The sequence below is a fragment of the Lonchura striata genome, chromosome 10 (genome assembly GCF_050655825.1).
Source record: "Lonchura striata isolate lonStrDom1 chromosome 10, ASM5065582v1, whole genome shotgun sequence".
Lineage (NCBI taxonomy): Eukaryota > Metazoa > Chordata > Aves > Passeriformes > Estrildidae > Lonchura > Lonchura striata.
This window is the reverse complement of record NC_140712.1, coordinates 4390818-4413117: the sequence shown is the minus strand read 5'-3', so window position 1 is coordinate 4413117 and position 22300 is coordinate 4390818. Positions and strand designations below refer to the sequence as shown.

The following is a 22300-nucleotide window of genomic DNA, read 5'->3' as shown; positions in this document are numbered from 1 at the left end:
AGTCTTCCTCTCATCTTTCCTCCCTCCTCTCTGCTAATAGTTGCATGTTACAAGTGAAAATGTATCAGCGCCAAAGATTTGGATATTTCTTCTTTATGTATGAATGTTTCTTACATGTAGTTAGACAAAACCTACCTCTGTTCACTAAATATTGACAAGGGAGTCAGATGAAACAACTCAGTACTTTTTATTTTTTGCTTCTAAGGGGATTTTTTTATGGCTTGGGAAGTTTCGTTCATTGTAATAAGTAGTACACTAATTAGGAGATTCTGGGAAAGGGGAACTTCAGACAGATCACTGAGGTGCATTTAAAGATCTTTAAAAAATTTCTGTATGGTTACATGTTAAACTGAAAATAGGTACCTAAATAAATTGCTTGGTTATTAATATACAATAACTCAAATAATACGTTTACACCAAAGAGGTTAGCAAGTGATTGAAGTGAAAGAGTAAACATTTATGTATGGACTAACACAAAGGGACAGAAAAACTTAATATTTGGAAGATAGTTCAAGAAGAATTTCAAATGGCCTGTTCTCAAGGGAGCTGTCAAGTAAGGAAATAGTGCTCTGTGCATTTTATCATTCTGTAACCTGATGTTTATACTAAAACCAGATTTGTGAGTACTGGTCCGACAGTGCATGAATCAAATTAGTTGCATATAGCTTTAGATTTATGGCATTGAGGTGTTTTTGTCCATCCATAAATGTGGAGTGCTTGATTGTTGAGATTTAAGAGAGAAGAAAATACCTTCGTGGGTCAGGAAGTTGGTCTGCCGTAGTTGTATTAGTTTGCTGTAAGAAAGAAACTGGTTTAGTTAAGTGTGTATTCAACTTGTTTAAACTATTAATTTATTAAAGCAGTTGAAGATTTCCAGAAGGTAATTTTCCTTGATGTTTGATTCCAGGCAAGTTGTGGCATGGCACAGACCCTATTGTGTCGACCTTGAAGAAAGTACCTTTTCACATCTTCGTTCTTTTCTTGAGCACTACTGTGACAAAATTAACAGTGAAATTCCTCCTCTTCCTTTTCCTTCATCAAGGTATATACAGCATATACATGTTACAGATTTTTATATTTGTTTTTTCTTTACAGCAGTGGTGCATGGGTTAGTCCTGGTTAGTCTATTCTTTAACAATCGTAAGTCTGGTTTACTTGCTCACTCAGGTGCCATTTGTGAAGAATTACTCTAGTGGATTTGTATAACAGAGGAGCTTTGCAGTGTCTCATACGTAGCAGGATCTTTAGTCTGAAATTTGTTTTCGTTATGTAATGAATTAAATGCTTTGCTTCAGATTTTAACTTTAAAACACATTTTTCTGTGTAGTTGAAATGCATTTACTGTTTGTGTTGTCAGCTCTTACTCCCGTAACCAGTGTTTCAAAATTTAAGAGAACTAGAAATGAATATCCTGACTTCTTCTTTTTAACCTGGTTGATGTACTTCTAAATCTTCTGAGAGAAGATTACATTTATTGCTTCTTAAAAGTTTATTTTTCCCCTCTGTGTATCATTTTATTGTTTATTTCTGTATTTTGGGACTGTTTTGCCTCATAATTCACGGGACTAACATCCCTTGCAACCATTGTCCACAAAAGCATTTCTCTGTTCTAGTTTCAGTTTTTGTTCTTTTAAGGAAGTTGGAAGTAAGTTTCTTAGAGGAGTTTCCTTAAGCTCCCAGTGGGAGTTTACTTGCCTTTCTACTATGAAAAATTAAAGGAGAGTTAAAAGCTGAGTGCACAAATAAGTGGAACGGAGTCATGCTAATAATAGGAGAGGTTAATAGATACATATTTATTTTACAGGGAACATCACAATTTTCTTAAACTGTGTTTGAAGCTGCTTTCTAATCACCTTGCACTTGCACTGGCTGGAGGTGTAGCCACCAGCATTCTTGGTCGGCAGGCTGGTCCTCTTCGAAATCTCTTGTTCAGACTGATGGACTCTTCTGTCCCTGATGAAATTCAAGAAGTAAGTCATGGCTTGTTGTTTACATGTGAAAATTATACTACTCTCTTTTTTTTTTTCTGTTAGTTAGATATTTATCAGACTTTCTGAACAATTCTGACCTGCCAGTTTTACTCCTTGAAGGTAAAAAATGTAGTCACCATAACTGTTTTATGATCTGAAGGCAGAGGAGAATGTTTGTATAAGAATTTCAAAAAGCTGCTCTATTTTTTAACTTTTAAATTACTCTTCCCTGTAATAATGAGCCTAAAATGTTATTGTTGTGGATTGAGTAACTAACTTGGTTGAGTAATTCTGCTAAGATGCACTCTTACAGGAGATAGCAACTTTGGTTGGTCTTGTTTCACTCCTTCAATGTGCTGCACATGTTTGCATAAAAGATTAGTGTGCTATCGTGTGGTAGAATTCTGATATTAAATGAAATTAAGCAGATACTTTGGATGCATCATGTGTGATGTATGGTACTTTTTAAGGATACAGGTGGGTTGATTATTTCCTTTCTTCACTGAAGAAGTCTTTTCGGCTGCTCTAATTTTAGGTTGTAATTGAGACACTGTCAGTTGGAGCAACTATGCTACTTCCTCCGTTGCGAGAGAGAATGGAATTGCTACATTCTCTTCTACCCCAAGGTCCTGATAGATGGGAAAGCTTATCAAAAGGACAGGTAAGGTCAAGTAAAAATATGCCTGAGAGCAGTTGGGGTATGCTTTGTGTTTTTCTGTGGGAATATTTTGAGTTGTGGGGTGAGCCTCATTTGCAGAGTGTAAACACATTTTTTGGGAGGTGCAGTGAAAGGCCCAGCATAACAAAATCTGTGGGGCAGCCAGGCTAAACCAGAAGGGAGTGAGGCAGGGAGCACTGCTTGTTTTCTCAAGTGAGGGTCAACTACAGAGAGCTTATGAATTGCTGTGGTTGTGTATCCAGACAAGCTTAGAGATTTATAATTTTGAATACTAAATTGATTGAAAAAGCCTTGGGAAGAGAAAACTAGCTGTTTTCTGGGATAAATACTTCTATAATGCTTTCCCTATATGGATTTCACCCTGCTTTGTAAAGATGACTGCAAGGTTCATTTTTGTACCTATGAAACAGAGCAGAAAAATTGTGTGTTTCCCATCTGTCTTCCCAAATAATCAGATAACCAGGAAATACTGGAGAGTGTTTGGTTAAGTCTCTTACACTCATTGCCCACCCTGTGGACAACCTGGTTTCTGTCTCTCTTAATCTCAGATTTTTACTGGGTATGGTCAATGTAATTCAGTATATTTATCCATTCTATAATAGTACAAATCTTCAGGAAAACCTGGGGTATTTTGGTAAAGCCTTTCAGTTTATTTCTGTGTCCTATTAGAAGATTTTTATTGGGTAGCGATGCGTTTTTTTCTTCTTAGCTCATTATTTTATCTTTATTAATGAAGAGTGATTTTTGTGTCTAAACATTTTTCTTTAGAGAATGCAGTTGGACATCATTCTGACAAGCTTGCAGGATCACACCCATGTAGCTTCCTTGCTTGGCTATAGCTCCCCATCTGATACCACAGAAACTGCCTCGATGTGTATCAGCTGTGGAAACCTCTCTGATCAAGCATATGCCGTCCAGAGCAGTCATCCAGATACTCATCTCGCTGAAATCTTAATGAAGACTCTTCTAAGAAACTTGGGATTTTATACAGTATGTACAAGCTTTGTATTAATTTTTATTTTTAAATTATAGTTAATTTTTGATACTTTGAAGGGTTACTATTTTCCCCCTCACCTTAAAGAAATGATGTTCATTTTGTTTATCTGAAGTAGCACTGCCCACATGTATTTGTCCTTAAGTGGGCTAAAGTCAGTTACATAATCTCTAACAATATGATTTTAATATTGCTCTAGTGGTATTTATTGTTTAAGGTGACTTATGTAAGCGCAGCTGGTTTCATGTCAGACTATTTTATTGCTCTTGCTTTGGTTTCAGATTTTTTTGGAAGAGAAAACATAACACAAGAAGTAAATAGTTTGTATACAGTGTTTGTCAGTATAGTCTCAGCCACCAGGGAACAATAAGCAGACACCCAGGAGCATTAATCTGTTTAATTAACTTCAATATGGTGGTAACTACTTTGTACTAGAGCAGCAAGTACAGGTCTTTCTAAACACAGTGTGTCAGCCAGATTGTTGTTCTTAGAAAGTGTAGGGGGAGTGTGGGAGAAAATCACTGACTCAGCTTCTTACTCAACCAGCCAGTTTAATTTAACAGTGAGAAGAAATCAGAGATTTGGACTTCTTGGCGTAGTGTAGAGCTCCTCAACATGGGGTTGGCAGTGTTTGTTCTCTCTAGACCTCCTTCAGTCAGCAAGGTGTCTGCTTTGAATTGGCTGCTTGAAACTAACTCATTTTTCCCAATGGATTCCAAGGGAAGTCAAGAAGCCATCTATGTTCTCCTTCTACTGCCATCCTGGATAGTGCAGTCAGGGATTATAATGTGAGATATCATCAGGCCACAACAGATCCCAAGGAATTATTCCATATGTTACCACATTGTGCTTTGGGGGCTAGATTAGGAACTGAGTTTTTGAATCTAGTTATCCATGGTGAGGAATAAAAGCATTGCTGCATGTGAAAGTAACATTGTAAGAAATGTTTGCCTGATGGCTACCACAGTTTTGCTCGTATGGCATTATAAACAATTGGAATTTCAAGTTTGGTTATCCCATGATCCACTTGACATTATCCAATTTATCTAGTAATTGCAGGTGCACATAGTAAAGATGAAAATGCTTATTTTTAGGTGATAATAAAGTATGACAGTACTTGAAGCAGAGTTAATTGTTATCTTTTCCCTGCTTTTGTCTTAATAGGACCAAGCCTTCGGAGAACTGGAAAAAAACAGTGATAAATTTCTACTAGGTACATCATCTTCAGAAAACAGCCAACCTGCTCATTTGCATGAGCTTTTATGTTCCCTACAGAAGCAATTGCTGGCTTATTGCCACATCAACAGTGTTACTGAGGTGTGTATCCTGATTTTTACCATTTAGGAGAGAAAAAATAATTCCGTATTCATAAGTATCAGAATGTTGTACGGTTCCTTTTGAAAATCTTCTGAGTATTTGAAAGCTGAAGTGTTTTAAATAGTGAACCCCTTATATGTATTTACAGAATTATTCTTAACGTTTGTTTCCTTCTAGAATTCCAGCAGTGTGGCACTGCTTCACAAGCACCTTCAGCTTTTATTGCCCCATGCTACAGATATCTATTCTCGTTCTGCTACGCTGCTTAAGGAAAGCTCTTGGAATGGTAGTGTTGGGGAAAAACTGAGAGGTAACTGTCAATGGAAAAATCAGTAATGGTGGCTCTGTAACCTTAGGGCACTTTTTTTATGCTTAGGTTTGAATTTAAAAATCCCTTATTTTTCCTATATCTGCATAAATTAGGCATCCCAAGTCTCCCTCAAAGAAGGAGATGAGGTGTCTACCCAGGAATGGCTGGTTCATGTTTTTGATAGGACATTTTGTGTGCAGGAAAAGCACAGGTTGGAGAATGTGAGTTCTCCATTCTGTTCATCCTCACTCCAGAATGTGAATGTGAACAGAATACAGAACATACATTATTGTTTCAGTTTCATTAGCTGTAGATTTCTCTTTTTAGGAGTACAATTGTTGTGATTACTGAGAAGTATGTAACTAAAGTAAGAGATTAATAATTATACAAACCCATCAGTTCTACCTTTATTGATTCTGAGATAGCTGAAGTGCAATTCTTAGACTTTTTAAATTGTGCTTACATAATTCCATAACCGTAATTACTTCAGTTTGTTTTTTTCTCTGCAGATGTGATTTATGTATCAGCTGCTGGCAGTATGCTCTGCCAAATTGTCAACTCACTGTTGCTGCTGCCAGTGTCAGTAGCCCGGCCTTTACTGAGTTACCTGCTGGATCTGCTGCCACCTTTAGATCGCCTCAACAGACTCTTGCCTGCTGCAGCCCTTTTGGAAGATCAGGAATTACAGTGGCCTCTTCATGGTAAGTGTAATAACAAACATGTTTTTAATCTGAAAAATAAACAATGGCATCTATTGTAGTGGAATTTAGCTCTCCCTTTTAAGATGTATGTTTTTTTAAAACTATGTGTCCTGCTGCATCTCCTTTTCAATTTCCTTAATATCCCTTGCTGTGAAATACTTCTTCTGATCTGAGTGCTATTTCCAGTTGAATCCTTAATCTGTATGTGTTTATCAGAACACAGAAGCGTGTATTAGACAAAGCAAATTCTTGGGCAGGGTTTAAAAGAGCCTTTACTTCATGAACAGCTGTGCCATGAATGGTGGTGGCCTCTGCTGTGCTGTAGTTCCAATGTTCAAAGATCTGTTTGTCCTACCTGCTGTTTCTTCAGTTGAAAGGTTGCCGATTGAGGGGCAAGTCTGCTGTTAACTGGGAAACATTAACAAGATCTGCCGTTAGCGTTGGGATTTTGGAATTGTTTGTGACACCTGGGCATGAGTGACTAACCTGGCACTGAATACTTGCAGGTGGCCCTGAGTTGATCGACCCTGCGGGTGTGCCCCTGCCACAACCTGCCCAGTCATGGGTGTGGCTGGTGGACCTGGAGAGGACAGTGGCCCTGCTCATCGGGCGCTGCCTCGGGGGGATGCTGCAGGGCCCTCCAGTGTCCCCCGAGGAGCAGGACACGGCCTACTGGCTCAAAACCCCTCTGTTCAGTGATGGAGTGGAGATGGATATTCCTCATTTAGGTGAGCTGTTCAGTGCCCGTGCCTAATGATTGGCATAAAAATACGTGTTCAGGTGTGAAATTTCTGATGATGTTTGAGTAAGTCCCTGTACTTAAGGTTTGTCTTTCAGCATTCTTTTCTATTTACAGAAAGTTCCAAAATGTTATTTAAGGGTATGATGTAGTTTATAGAGTCTTGGAAATGCATTCAAGAGAAAAAAACAAAAAAATCACAATTTCTCAGTGTAAGACTACAGACTTCACACAGTTAATTGGAAATGTTTTACTCTGAGATGCTCAGCATTTAAATGACACTCCAGGAACTCAATTTTTCATATTAATTATTGGGAAAATCTCTTCTATTTTATTCTACTTGCAAAATTATTTTTTTATTAATTAGAAACAGTACTATTAATAGCAAACTTCATTCTCTATGATCTACCAGAATTATCAACAACTCAGCAGTGATGTTCCAGTCATCCCTTCCTATCTGAATGGGTCACTTGTTTCTTTGTGTCCTGGTCCTCTTAGTTCACATCTCCTCCTCTCCCTGATTCTGAGTAAGCTACTTCAAGACTTAAAAGACAGTGTTTTGAAATGGATCCAGGCAATAGTTGCAAGGGCATAGCTGTGCAGTTCAGGTAGAATTAATGATACAGATTTATACTCTTGAAGAAGAGTTGAATAATGCTTTATTCTGGTTTGAAAGCAAAACCAGTGAGAGAGTCCAAGTCAAAAATACAGTTTATTAGGAAAAGGGAAAAGAGACAAAATACATGCATTGATGCAAAAGGAAGACCACCGACAAAGTCAGAATACAACCTGACACCCCTTTGGCCAGCATGTTGGTAGCAGTCCAAATTGGAGTGGCTGCAGGCCTTTTGGAGTGGCAGATGTGGTTTCTGTTTGTGCAGTGGTTCTGTAGAAAAGGTGTAGTCGGTCCAATGGAAAACCCCAGCTGTGTTCTCTTGGAAACCTGTGGGGACTCTGTTCATGTCTAGAAATCCCAGGATATATCTAGGTGGGGGAATGCTTAGCTCCTCCCCCCTGGGTGGAGCATCTCACAATGGGCTGATGTAATTCTGAGTCACGAGGTGTGTCCTTGATCACCTGTTAAACAGAACTGGCTCCTGGAGAGTGTTGGAGAGTCTCTTGAGTCATGTGGCAAGACATTGATGGGCCCATTAACAGGGCATAAAGAAATTGCCCAGAGGGCAACTGCTACACAGATGGCAATAGAAAACATCTTGCCTCTCAGTCTTGGACATGCTTTTAAATCTCTGTTGGTTTTAAGTATATTGTCTTTTAAGACACTTTCCTATGTAAGGTGAATTTGTGGAAGGACAATGACATGTGTTGTATTTTTTTTTCTTTAACTAAGAGGAAGTTGAAAGGAGGTTTAAATACTGTTAGATAGATGTGTGTAATCCTCAACATTTGCAGAGTTTAATTTCTTTGGTATTTCCCGTCTGTTAGACAAATGCATGAGCTCCTTGTTAGAAGTGGCCCTGTCTGGAAATGAGGAGCAGAAGCCCTTTGATTATAAGCTGAGACCGGAGATCACAGTGTATGTTGATTTGGCCTTGGGTTGTACAAAAGAGCCAGCAAGAAGCCTGTGGATCAGTATGCAGGACTATGCTGTCAGTAAAGGTAAAGTGTTGAAAATACCTATGTATATTGAAAGCAAGTTAAATGCTCCAGCTATGCTCCTAGCATAATCCTTTATTTTCTTTGGCAATGATTTTTAATTCTACAACATGATAAACTTTTATTTATTATTGTGTTCCATGAACTTTCTTTTGCTTTTTCTGTTACTTTTGACACTGATTTCAGCACTTGGCAAACATGTAGCTTAGTGTTCTTTTCCCTCTGGAACTGGTAAGAAGAAACTCTTGTTTGCTTACTCAGTTGTTGGGTTTTTTTTCTGAGTAGAGCAAAGTGAAACTTGCAATTAAAAAGAAAAATTAAAGGGGAGGAAATGGGGGAAGGCAAATTAACTTGCAAAAATATGTTAGGAATGGAATGAAGGGGTAACTCAGCTTTTGTTTTTCAAGTCTCTGGGAGGCTGGTCCTACAGTAGTAATAGTCTTTCATGATTATTTACTAAAATATGGGTTTCCTGCTCCATCTTTTCAGCTTCCTTTCAATGAGATCCACTCAGCATTGTAGTTGTACTGTAACTGCTGTATCCAAAGATAATTCTCTGTAGCTCTGGCCAAGCTGAACCAGATGAAGTAAAGAGAAAATGGTATTGTGTGCCTGTTAAGAACAACACAGGGAATTCTGTTACAGGATTTCACAGAAGTGGGAATTCCAGTAAAAACAGTGCTGGTTATCTGCATGCAAAATCTTTGAGTTGATTGGGTTGATCTGTATAACTTAGGCTGTGGAACTAGGTTCCTTAGAAGTTGATATGGGTCTGATCTGTTCAGCTGACAGAAAGTTGTATGCTCACGTTAGCAGACTGTCACAGGCGGTGTCATGGAACTTGCTGTGGAGCAGGTGTTCTAGACTAGACTTTCCTATGACCAGGTACAGTTTGTAATTTTTACAGCAGTTCACAAAGATTGATAGATAACATTTAACACAAAAATCTATTATGAACTTACTTGTAAAGGAGGACAGTAATTTTTTATTTCCCCATGGAGAATTATGGTGCTTTGTGAAGGTTTTCCTGGCAGTTCAGTTATTTCCTAGTGGAGCAATATTATTTTCATAATGGTTCTTTTTAAAGTGGGGGAAAGTTTTTTTGAAATTAAAAAGTCAGTTCTTTAAAAAAAAAAATTAAATGGCTGAAGATACCGAATACAATATTGAAAAAAACAAGTTTTTTTTTTTTTTTTGGGAATGGTAGCCAGTTTTGATGAGTCATTTCTATTTTCAGACTGGGATACCGCAACTTTAAGTAATGAATCCCTCCTAGACACTGTGTCCAGATTTGTCCTTGCAGCTCTTCTGAAACATACGAGTTTACTTAGTCAAGCTTGTGGTGAGAGCAGGTAAGTAACCTAAAGCTGCTTTTGAAAGTTCAGTTTGACTTTTTGAAAGGAAGTTTATGTGATTTTTTTCTGGCTTGGATCTGGTTTTCTGTAGGTACCAGCCTGGTAAGGCCTTGGCAGAAGTTTACCGCTGTGTCTATAAAGTTCGGAGTCGCTTGCTTGCCTGCAAGAACATGGAGCTTATTCAGACCAGATCATCCTCCAGAGACAGATGGGTAAGGCTGTGCATCTCTTTGCAGTTCTTCTGGCTTTATTAGCTCTTTAGAAAATATTACATAATTGCCAGTATTTTTTTCTAACCTGTTGTAAAACCTTTATGAGTTTCCAAATGAAAATGGCCAGGGTATAATTAGGAGTCCATTAGTCTGGAGTATGTGATATTAAATCAGTTAAAGGAAATGACTGGTTGGCATCATTTGACTGAAGCCCAGCTTTGAACCTGGTTTTCCCTCTTCCCATCTCTAGAATGCTCAGCCGCAGAAGCCCTACAGTTTAGCTGGAGATAGCTCCGCTGTGTTGGGCAGGCCACAGCTTTGTCTGGCTGCCATTCCTGAATTCAACAGTATTACCTGGGCCTCTGGTCTCTGAACCTCTCTCTTCCCATTTCTTGCCTACCTGTTCTTCCTTCTGCCATGGCCACATTATCTTCTTAGTCCTAGCCTTACTTTAGGGCAACTTGTCCTTGTCAGCCATATGTGAATGTCTGATGAGAGCACTGGGCCTGAAACTGGCAACTTCTGAAAAACTTTATTAAGCCAGATCAGCATTAATGATGAAAGTGTTCAGTGAATTACAGGACTGGGGCCTGTTTGGCAATACAAAGTGACTACTTAAGGTTTCTCTGATAGAATTTTTAATTGTGGTTTACAATCTACAGGCAAGATATTTTTAATGAACAAAATTCTCATGTACCATCAGGATTAAGAGCCTTTTATCTGTATTGTAAAGCACTAGTGGTGCTCTTAAAAATAGTGTAGGCATGTCTCCTATTTTTGTTTAATATTATGGGGATGTGTGTATCTTGCCTGCTTCCTTTCTCAGGGTAGGGGTTTGACATAGCTGCAAGAGACTCAGACTCAGCACATCTGAAGGCATTGGGTCTGCATGCAGTAAGTTCTGTTACTCCCAGAAATCCTCAAATTTACAGATGCAATACAGCAAATCTGATATATGTGGTAGATTTGTTGCTTCAGATTTATTGCCATTGGGAAAAAGTACCTGGTTTGCTTTTGCACAGTATACCCAGGCTTATGGTTTCTAAAGGCTTTGGTGCTGAAGTGTCAGAAGTTTGACTGTAGAGTGTAAGTAAGAATTACAAGGAGACATTTTTCTGCAGATAATCTGAGTCATGGTTACAAGAGGAAAATTAAATTTTCCAGCTTAACTATTTAATATCTTGAATGTAAACAACTGTCTTTGTTATATATATCACACAGTATCAAAAATACTTTTTGGTTGGAAGAAACCACTTATTCAATGCCTGTGGCCTTGTATATTCATCTTTCATTTTGGTGAGAATTTCACTTCATGTGTGTAATTTTTTAAATCAAGATGCTAGATAACCAAGAATCTGCTGACGTTGATACTCAAGAACATTCTTTTACTCGTACAATTGATGAAGAAGCAGAAATGGAGGAGCAGGCAGAACGTGACAGGGAGGAAGAGCACCCAGAACAAGAAGATGAAGAGGAGGAAAGAGAACATGAAGCTATGACAGCTGGTAGTAAGTACTGGTTATGTGTGTAAATAATGCCATGTCTTCTTAACTCTGAGGTAAAGCTGAAAAATTATTTAAAATACTTTGAAATATCTGTCTGCATAAACATTTTGAGACGTTTCGTTTTATACAATGATGTAGTATTTTTTATGGTTCAGAAAAGTTTTTAGATGCAAAGGAATGTGAATACTGAGTTCACTGCAATTCAGGGCATATGGCATATACCAGCACTTCTGTATGCACTATCTGCAAGACTACTTGGTTTCATCTTGTTTTCTCTGAAGTTCTTGTCATTCGATCTCTGCATTTTCATCAGTATTTAGATACAGAATTTTGGCTGTGTGTCTATGTGGTGTTGTTTTATGTAGTAAGCTTTGAAGGGTGATGTTATTCTGAAGTTTGGAAACAAAACTGTTGATAATAGTGGACTATGTTGGAATTCACTTCTGTCTTTTAATATCTGCTCTTTAAAATGCGGAGGTTTCAGTCAGAGTTTGGTAATTTTAACAGTGTTTGCCATATTTTCTCTTGGACTTTGTGAACATCTTGTTTAATTCTTCAGAAGGTATCTTGAAAAAGGTGAATTTCACAGACTGCTGTTACACTGATTGGAGCTTGTAGTACAGCTTGATGGGGTAGTTAATCCTTAATTTTTGCAGTTTCAGTAAAGCATCAGACAGTCACACAAGGTTGGTTTTTTCTTTGTTGTGAACTGAGTGTTCTCCAATACAGCATTTGTGTTAGCCTTGGAACATTTCTGTAGAATGCATGTAGCTTATAAAATGAAATTGGCTGACTTGAAATATTTTCCATAGCTGCACAATTTTCTTTTCCAAATATTGTTCCTCTGGATACTGTTAGAATGTTCATCTTTTTCTGGTCTCTGCTGTCATCGCTTACTTTGCTGAGTTTCCCATTAGAACTCCTGATAGTAAAAAGGTTTTAAAATCATGGGGATTTGGGGTTAAAAGGAAAATTAAGCTTAGTAAGCCCTGAAAAAAAAAAAAATAAATACCCTAGGTACATGAAGACCTTGTACCTTGCTAGAACTGCACCTGTGTAGCTAGTACATGATAAATGATATAATTGTTAGATGTGATGATTGTTTAGTAATTAAATATAATTACTGTTTAATCATAAGAATAATCATGAGAAACTGTGGTCAGGGGCCTAAGAAAGATCATGAGAAATTCATGTCAATGTATACAATAGAACAATATAAGTTTAATAATTAATATTAAGTTATATAATGATAGAATATAAAATACGTTCAGCTCAAAAGCCATGTGGGAGTCAGATTTGGGTCTGTACCCCTGATTCCCAGAGCTCTCAATAAAAGCACCTGCATATAATCATATCCTGTGATTATGTGTGCTCCTGAACACTAACACTCCCACTCCCATTTCTCTTTGGGACCTTATTGACCAAAATGTATGTTACACCTTTAGTTTTATAGAATGTGTCATTCCATGGGGTGCAGTGGAGCTGAAGTGCACATTCATGAGCTCATTTGTGGTTCTAGAAGATTTACACGTCACCCACTCCTGCACTGTACATGCAGTATATTTGGCTGCTTGATTTGCAGTTATTCTGGGCAAATGCTGAGAGCTCTCAAATTCCACCTGGACAGGGCTTCTGGGTACAATAAAGGAAATGCATCCAGAAACATTCAGACAGACAATAGTCTTACATGCACAGATAAATAGGAAGATGATGACTCTCTCACTTGTGTTCCTAAGGGATGCTGAACCTGGCATGTGGAGGGAGTATCATTCATATCAATGAAGGAAGTATTTGGTTTTACCTTTGCCTTTCCAAAAGAGATCTGAATCTTTAAAATTAAAGTGATTAAATCAAGAGAACTTTAGTTCTTTGGACATAGATGACGAGGCTTCTCACATATAATCTTTAGAAGAATCTGACCCTTTAGACTACAGCAGAATTAAATAAAGTGTAGGCTAAGAATTTTGATAGGCTCTTTGTTGTACTGCCCAAAGCTAATAAAAGCTTGAAACAGTGTTAAATTGGAGATATTCTGGTGTCCACAATATAGATTTACAGAAGCATTATTTTATATGCATCTGCTAAAAGTCAAACATGGAAAAATCTCTTTGATGCTATTCAAACATGAGTTGGGTTTCAGTAAGACACTGAAAGAGTTTTGGTGTTCTGTCAAAGTGCATTGTCCTTAATTTTAAAATTAACATTTTATAAATGCTTCATTTAACTTGTTTGTATGACTTCTTTAATGGCACTGTATTAGTATTGTATTCTTTTACTGTTAGAAAAATATTAGTTGTTCTTTATAGTGGGGCAGTTTTTAGCCCAAGATGTTGATGAATATTTTGCTCTCTGTTGCTTTGTCTAGAAGCTGAGACTTTCTTCTTGTGTTGCATATTACAGAAATATTTCAATGTTTCCTATCAGCCCGTGAAGTAGCTCGCAGTCGGGATCGAGATAGGATGAGCACAGGGACGGGGACTAGAGTTGATGATCCACCTGCTCAATCCCAGCAAGAACGAAGGATCAGCACTGATCTGACAGAAGGGCAGGATGTGTACACTGCTGCCTGCAACTCTGTGATCCACAGATGTGCCTTGCTGATCTTGGGCGTGAGCCCTGCCATTGAGGAGCTGCAGAAGCGAAGGGAGGATGGACAGCTGCAGCAGCCTCCCTCTGCTGTTCCAGAGGGCATCGGGCTCATGACCAGGTGGGCTTTGCTGACTCTTACACTATGGTTAACTGTTCTCTGCTCTCTTTAGAATTGATTAAACAACTCCAGTTTAACTATGAGGATTATTGCTGTTTTATTTAAAAGAAAATTACTGTTGAGAGCAGTGTTACGCTTCTGTTGAAAAGAGTGATTTTTCTCAGTTTGTCTTGGCCATGCTAACTAAATCTGAAGAGTTTTATTCTGCATGGACCCTATTTAAGTTTCAAAGTTGGGCTTAGTGGCAAGTTGTTCAGATCATCAGATGTACAGATAGCATGAGGTACTTGGAAAAACTGTTTATTTTTCATGTGATTTTTTTTTTGTGTGTTTGGATTTTTTTTTTTTACCACATTTGTGGTTTTTTGAAGCATACCAGTATCCTATATGGTAGTGTTAAAAAAAACCAACCGTGTATGTTGGAAACAAAAGATTCAAAGCCTGTTATGACAAAAGTGGTGTTTGTGATTGATTTTACAGATATTCCAATCGTAGGCATGGGTAAGACTTGTTGTTAGGTGTCCTGTTTTGACATTTTAGATTAAGATATTGATGGCAAAGATACTAAGATATTGAGGAGAAAAAATACATATATTCAGTACCCTTTTATTTTTTTTGCCTCTTTTTGGAAATCTTGTCCCTAAAGCATGGGTGGCTGCCTCTGTCATTGTGAAAGTGGCTTTCATCTCCAGCATATCAACTTTAGGATGCATTTTTTGGGTGGGTTTTTAATAAGTTCAGTGCTTTTTCACCCACTTACTCTGTTTCTTGTCCTCTCAGCTCAGCGTGTTTCTGTTTACTCTGTATAATACTTATGAAGGCTCTAGAGTAATCACTTGAGGTTGACATTACCTGGTCAGCTGAACCTTACTGGTTCAGTTGACCAGTAAGGCTGTTAAGAAGTAACAAAGTTTACTAATGCCCTTTTTAAATATAAATGAAGCCAACAGACCACTCTTTTCCTCTTTAATGTGGTCTTGTGATGTTCTGTGATAGTCTCCTCCCAAATAAAATTGGCACCTGCTAAATTTGGCTATCTTACCTTTGTCAATATCAGCATTTTTTTTTCTCTGTGTGTGTGTACATGAATGTGTGCACCTGAAGCAGGAGTGAAAGTCTTACAGCAGAAAGTCGCTCAATCCATGCAAACTCAAGCTACAGACTGATGAAGTCAAGAAGTGAATCTGATTTGTCTCAGCCAGAATCAGATGAGGAAGGTTATTCACTGGTAAGTAAACCAGCATGATGTATTTAGGGATTGTCAATAGAATGTTTGGATGGGAAGTACATCTGAAACGTTTGTTTAGCCCTGTGTTTTGGTACCTTAATTCAGCATTGTTAAGAGGAAGCACTAGTGGTAAAAAAAATTTGAAATAATTATAGCTCTGTTAACTGTCTCACTTTTATGGTGAGGGATGAAATGTAAATAATGTTATGCACCACATATGATCACCAGAGGAAATGAGGCTTTTATTGATCTTTTAATTTAGAGTGGAAGACGAAATGTTGATGTGGATTTGGCAGCATCACACAGGAAGAGGGGTAAGTTCTCTTGATTACCTAGTGAATACTAACCTGATAAATGTTAGGAGTTTCTTAGGTTAAACTATGTTTGCAGTTGCATACAGTTTACAGTTACATAGTAGGTGTTAAAAATGAGCATTTAAAATAATTGCTACCTACTCTGTGTTGTGTGAACTTCTGTTGTTTTGTGGCTTGGTTATAGTATTTCCTTGGTTATAACTCTTCATTCTGGTTGCTACAATTGCAATGCTCTTTTGAAACAAGTGAGGTTTTCTGTTAAGCGAGTCAGAAACATTCATTCTATTTTCACTCATGTGACTGCAGGAATAAAAAATTGTGAGAGACATTTATGTGGAGTGTTCCATTCTTATGCTAACAACAAGCTTTTACCATAAAATGTGCTTGAACCTGGAGAGCTTGTATTCAGAAGACACTGCTTTACTTTGCATCCTTTGAACACCAGCACATCTACAGAGCCAAACAGCCACATTTCCTATTGTTCTTTTTTACTGCTTCATACTGGGGAATCTCAGTGATCTCCCTGATAGAAGGTGGTGGAGAGACTAAAATGTCCCACTTCCATCTGGATGATGCAGAATCTGTCTGAGAATCACAACTCCGGTCTGCTTATCTGTAAAAAGCAAACAGGAATTAGGTTGAGTTACGATATTCCTAAGTAACAGAAGCGTCAATACTGTTGGGTAAGGTAAGAGTTCTGGTTTAAAAGGCTTAATCATTGAGCAGAATACTCAGAGGTTTCATGCCTTTGAAAGTCTTTTGGAATTGTAAAGGGTGTTATCAGTGGCAGCACCCATTAGATTTCAACAGTTAAGTAATGTGGAAAGTGATTCCTTGTTAATTTGTAATCAGTTGAAACAGTTGAGCAAATAAAGACGTGCACTAGAGTTGCTTTTACTATGACAGCAGACGTATCATGGCATTCTCAGGGTTCGAAGATCTATCAGAAGGCCTCTGTCAACTCCTGATCTGCAGGACATTCTTTGAAGTTGGCATTTTTAGCTTTGCCATTACTCTGACACAGAACTCTGTACTTGATATCCTCTGTGTCCTAAGAGTAACCTAGAAAAGAAACTTGGATTAGGTCTCAGGTACAATGCATCTCACAAATTATGGTTCCTGTACTGTTGCTTAGGCCAATGTTGCTTTGGTCACGAGCCTCAGGAATTGAGGAAAAGTGCAAGAGTAGACTTCATCAAAACTTTTATTACAGCAAGAAGATTCTCTACCAGGTCTGAACACTGAGGAGGAACTGGTAAATACAGTGAATCTGTCCAGAACCTAAAAAGACATTCAAATAGCTCATTTGCAAACTGAACACTGTCACAGCCTGTGCAGATGCCACTGTTTTGGTACTGGAAGACTTCCCTGGAAGTTAGCACACAGTAATGCAAGCTTGTCTGCTTGTGCTGGCTGATACATATACCAGTTTTGGTTGATAACCAATGCCAGAGTCAGAGAATGCAGGGTGCACCTATAGGAAAACATTCCTCGTACATATGTCAAGGTCAGGAAACGATCTACAAATATTTGTGTGATAAATGGATGGGCTGTTCAGCTCAGGTCTTTTTAAGGTCTTTTGTCTCTTGTGACATGTCTCTTTTGTGAATCCTAGTTATCTCCTAGAAGTGAAGCATGTCCCAGTGTTTGGTGAGGGTGTAACTTGCAGCTTTTTTAGATTGTCCACCCCTTGTCACGTGGGCACCACAGTGCAGTCAGTGGCAGCTGTGGATGTTTGGTGAATCCCCTTCAGTTTTATCTTTATTCTTGTGGCGTGCTGTGGCTTATAAAGGAGATAATACTATGAGTTCCTATGGTCTTTTTGATGAGTATGGAAGGAAAAGCATTCTAACTTCATTAACATCTTAGCCACTCAGTCCAATCTTTATTCTAATTGCCTTCTTAATTTAGTCTGTATTCAGAAAGAGAATTGGGCTATTCCTGCTTCAGCCTGAGGATCCTTTGAGTATCTTGTTCCCTGCTATTATTCAGTTACTATTTTAGTAGTAAACTTTTCCTTTCATCCCTACAGAAAAAGTCTGTGTAATTTTGCGGTAAGGGGCGATGAGCAACACATTGCTGTTTTCCCCTTGTATCTAAGCCCTTTGTTTTTTCTGTTGCTTAGATGAATTTTTTCAGTTTTGCAGATCCAGAGAGTGTACCTGCAGATGTTGTACATGTTGTGTACAGTGCCTGTGGGGTGCTGTACACCATGTTAGGTTCACAGCAGTAAGGAAAGCACAGCCAGCAGGACAGTCACAAACAGCTGCAATTCAGTGAGAGTCCTCCACTCTTGGCTTTTTATCATCTTACAGCTTAACTCAGTGAATTTCAGTGTACTTGTGTGTACTGCTGTGCCTTACTAACACAACTCAGATCTGGGCTACTCCAAAAAAAGCAGCAACTTAACTGAAGTCCAAATGAAATTGAAATATCTTAGTGTACACATAATAATGAATTCTGCCTTTGAAAATTGACGGGACTTGAACATACAAGCCAACATACATACATGAGTGCATACAGCTGCACTACAGGGGATTATTTCTTTTTTCCTTAAAGATGGAGAATTTAGAAAGACTGTTAACTAGGCTGTATTCCTACCAAACAAGAATAAATATTTTTTCCACATGCCTTGCTGCTTGGTATATTTTATTGCTTGAGATGAGAGTGATTATGTAAGTCAGAATAATATGAGGCAGAGATTTTATGAGTATGTTCCCTTTTGTTTAAAATGTCTGCTTTTGTCTTCTGCTTCTTGTGTGGTGTAGTGTATTTACTCCTTTTTGGCCAGTTGAGCCCCAGAAAAAAGAAGATCTTCAAGCAAGTAACTGATGGCATGTTTATTTTCTGTCTCTATAGCTTCTCTACATAGCTTCCTTTGTTCTTAAAAGTGTGCATTGCAGCTGTGCCACATTCATTTAGAAAACTCATTACAAGCTGGCTTGTAAGGACAAGTAAAGTTCTTGTTTTACTTAAGCTTCAGGTTTATTCATCTGTGCAGCTCTGTTCATGTGATTGTAGAGGCTTCTGGAAGTGCTGTACTGCAATCAGTTCTGTGTGATTGATGTTACACAGAATCAAGCTGAGCTCCAATGCAGTCAAATATTTGATTTTTCTGCTGATACGTAGTATGTTCAAGAGGGAAAAAATCACTTTGAGATCTCTGTGCCCTAATGGTTAAACATTTTTAGTTCTGAAGTATTCTTTGATTTTTGACATATTTGTGTTTAAACTCTCTCCTTTCAATTATAACTTCTGTTGTTCTATATTTAACCTGTAACTCGTAATCATTGCACCTTTCTCCAAGTTAGAAATATTTTTACATTGATCTTATATTTAAACAATCTTGCATTTTTTACTAAAACAATTAGCTAAGATGTCATACTTTCTTAGAATATGAAATAATTTAGGGTTTTATTAATACATGGCTGGGTTTCTTATAATGTTTGTTGCCTATCAAAACTAAATTTTCTTCTGATGTTCTGTAAACCCATTAAAGATTTCCTTTAGCTTATGATTTAAGTCACTGGAATTGGCTTTTGTGTCTTTACAAATGCTTTGATTCTGTGCTGTGGCATAGTGCAGTGTGGGGCAGGTTACGGGGAGGAAGCTGAAATCACTGTGGGGTGCTTTGAGCTCTCCTGTGGTACAAAGGCTGGAAGGCTTATGGGGCTTTGGAAAGGGCTGTTGCTGTGTAGGCAGTGTTTTGTGGACTAGGAAATGGTTTAGTTGTGCTTCCTGTGGGTAATCTGAGGCTTCATTTATCCTCCCCTCAGCTGTGTTCACCATACACTTGCCAGGAAAACACTTCCTACCTGAACCAAGTATTTTAGCACCTCTTTGTTCTGTTCTGTCTTATTTATCTTATGTTTCTCACTAGCCACTTCCCCATGTAACTTAGATTTTAAAGGAATGTTTTAAAGCAACTATTCTAACAATTGATGTTAAAATTAGAGCAAGGTGATCTGGTTTTTTAAAAAATATTATTGCCAGGTATAAATTGTAAAGTTGAGCAACAGAATGTCTTTAAATTTTTTCATAGTAAATGTGATAAAATAGATTGTTCTCTGTAAACCATGTAGTGTTACATAAAGCAGCAGAGATTAGGAAATTAGATTGTACTTTGAAAAGAAGTGTTTGAACATGATCTTTGCATTAGCCAAAATAAACTTGAATCTGTATGACCTAAGTACTATGGCGGTTCTTCCTGAAGCCATGGCAGTCTGCTTAGTAGCAAGTGTAAGGAATACTAAGGAATTTTTGGCGTGTAAATGAAGGTAACCTGGTTGACAAGAGAGAAGATAAATTTCACAGTATTTTGAATTTGTAAATTGCATGAAGGTGCAAATTGTGACCTGCAGGTGCTGACTCAGTGACAGAGTAACAGCATTTTGCCTTTACTTCCTAGGTTACTAGGAAATTTAACCCATGTTCAAAGCCTCTGTGAGTGTCTTTGCTTGTTCCTATGATCAGCTGCTGTAGGGAAGCAGCATTTAAAGAAGGCCCTGTAATTTGGATCTGGCTGTTACCATTGGAGCTCAGACTTACTGTTGAAAGCAAGCTTTGGACAGATGAACTCTTATGACTTTGTGTGACTTTTCCCTGAAAATGGCTATGTTTAATAATGTTTGAAGTTGATACCCTACAGAAAGATGTCTAAAACTGAAGTAATACAGATTTGTACAAGTTGTGAGCAGGTTGTGGTTCTCCAAAATTGTAACTCACTGTACAAAAGGTAGATAAATGTAAAACATTTTTTGTACATCATGTAAATAATCCAAACTAAAATTTCAAAGTGAGTTTAAACACAGTTTAGGTTTCCACAGGGGTCACCAGACACTGTCTCTCTGTGCAGATGGGAAGTTCTTCTGAGCAGGGTGTGCCCCCTTGTAATACTTCACATAGCTCCAAGTGGGCAAAGAGCACTTAGAAAATGAGGAAAATACTGACTGATGTCTATCAATTGACTGCTAATGAAGTTATGACTTGAGTGGCATGGCACTCATTTGTGCCAGGGAGAGAGTTCTAGCAAAACTCTCTTGGAAATGACATCAAACCTATGGTGATAAATTCCAGTGCTGCAGAATGATCACTGATGCTCATTTGAAGAAGTAGTAAAGTTTCAGGTAATGACATGCTGATGATAGGAAATACTTGAAAATAGACTTGTGAAACAGCCAGATGGCAGAGATCTAATACTGACTCTAGATAGTGTCTTAATACACGTCTCTATCTTGAGTCAGCGTTCTCTGTTAGTCTAAAAAAATTCTGTTCTCATCTGCAGTCATGAATTCTGTAAATATTTAATTCAAAATAACATTGTACTTTTTCCAAACTGTGAAATACAGTGGCTTGATTAAAATCCACTCTTGCTTTATGTTTAAATCTCAAAGTAAATATTGAAGTGCATAAGTTACGTTGGTATAAAATATTTTCTTTACTGTTATGTAATTTAGCTGCAAAGCATTTTTTATTCAGTGTTCCAGCTGAACAGTTTAAACAAACTTTGAGCTGAGCAGTTTGAGTGGCTTCTTTTTGTTTTTTTTTCACATGGCAGCTTGTTACAGTAGTGCTGAACATTTAAAATAAAAACTGCCTTTGCTTTAGCAAAATTGCTGTAAATTTAAATCAGGTGTTTTGCTCTAAGTTGCATAATGCATGGTATAAATAACATGAATATTCATTTTCCACCTGTGTCAGTAGCAGCAGCTCAGTCTTTTCCTCCTGCCAAAATGTGTTACCTGAATTGGAGTTGATGAGACTTCTTGTGTGTATCTTTAGGAGCAATACACAGTCAAATGGAATCTCTGAGTGACTCATGGGTACGACTGAAACACAGCAGAGACTGGTTATATACATCCTCCTCCTCCTTTGTTGAGTCCGATTTTGATCTCTCAAGATCCCTTGGAATTCATACTTTGATTGAAAATGCTGTCAGTTTTGTAAGTGGAGATGTGGGAAACTCCCCAGGATTTAAGGAACCAGAGGAAAGTATGTCCACCAGTCCACAAGCATCAATAATTGCAATGGAGCAGCAGCAATTGAGGGCTGAGGTAAATTTTAGTTTAACAGCTTTTCTTATTCTTCATACATTATGCTCATTATAGGAATGTTTTTTGAAACAGTGTTCAAATTCTATCAAAGTATTTTTTCCTTCTTTTCTGTTAAATATCTTAATTGGAACTCAGAACATTATGTAAACAAACTAAAACAAACTGAAGGTTTGTTTACATAAAAATATGTGAAGGGGGAAACAGTGACCTCATTCATCTTTGCTTATAGTTCATTATGATCCCATTTCCATTTCTAGGGATACTGGCTACTTAATATTGTCTTTTGCCTGCCTTTTATTTCAGCTTCGTCTGGAAGCCCTTCATCAGATTTTGGTGCTTCTATCAGGAATGGAGGAAAAAGGCTGTGTGCCATTAATGGGAAGCCGTCAAGTACCAGGATTTCAGTCTTCTTTGCTGCTTACTTCTGTTAGACTCCAGTTTCTTGCTGGCTGCTTTGGTCTGGGCACTGTAGGACATGCAGGGGCCAAAGGAGAGAGCGTAAGATTGCATCACTACCAGGTGTGTACTTCAGCAGTTTCTGCTGTTTCAATAACCCAGTGATAAAATTGTCTTCGTTTTTATAATATTTATTTGTTTGGCCT

General features: G+C 37.9%; 1 protein-coding gene across 4 annotated transcripts in view; it reads left to right on the top strand.

Annotated features, from left to right (window-relative positions):
- The window catches only part of HERC1 (HECT and RLD domain containing E3 ubiquitin protein ligase family member 1), a 70961-nt gene that overhangs the window by 9098 nt on the left and 39563 nt on the right, over positions 1 to 22300 (top strand). For 3 of the 4 annotated variants that reach the window (XM_021548304.4, XM_021548307.4, XM_021548302.4), the window contains exons 10-26: positions 908 to 1042; positions 1805 to 1970; positions 2506 to 2631; positions 3418 to 3639; positions 4808 to 4960; positions 5138 to 5270; positions 5780 to 5971; positions 6478 to 6699; positions 8154 to 8327; positions 9562 to 9676; positions 9771 to 9891; positions 11228 to 11399; positions 13797 to 14103; positions 15211 to 15331; positions 15594 to 15645; positions 21427 to 21698; positions 22002 to 22217. In XM_021548304.4, coding sequence (XP_021403979.2) covers positions 908 to 1042; positions 1805 to 1970; positions 2506 to 2631; positions 3418 to 3639; positions 4808 to 4960; positions 5138 to 5270; positions 5780 to 5971; positions 6478 to 6699; positions 8154 to 8327; positions 9562 to 9676; positions 9771 to 9891; positions 11228 to 11399; positions 13797 to 14103; positions 15211 to 15331; positions 15594 to 15645; positions 21427 to 21698; positions 22002 to 22217 — 2899 coding nt within the window. Of the gene's footprint in view, positions 1 to 907; positions 1043 to 1804; positions 1971 to 2505; positions 2632 to 3417; positions 3640 to 4807; positions 4961 to 5137; positions 5271 to 5779; positions 5972 to 6477; positions 6700 to 8153; positions 8328 to 9561; positions 9677 to 9770; positions 9892 to 11227; positions 11400 to 13796; positions 14104 to 15207; positions 15332 to 15593; positions 15646 to 21426; positions 21699 to 22001; positions 22218 to 22300 lie in introns of all 4 variants that reach the window. The other variant, XM_085588147.1, reaches the window with a different exon arrangement.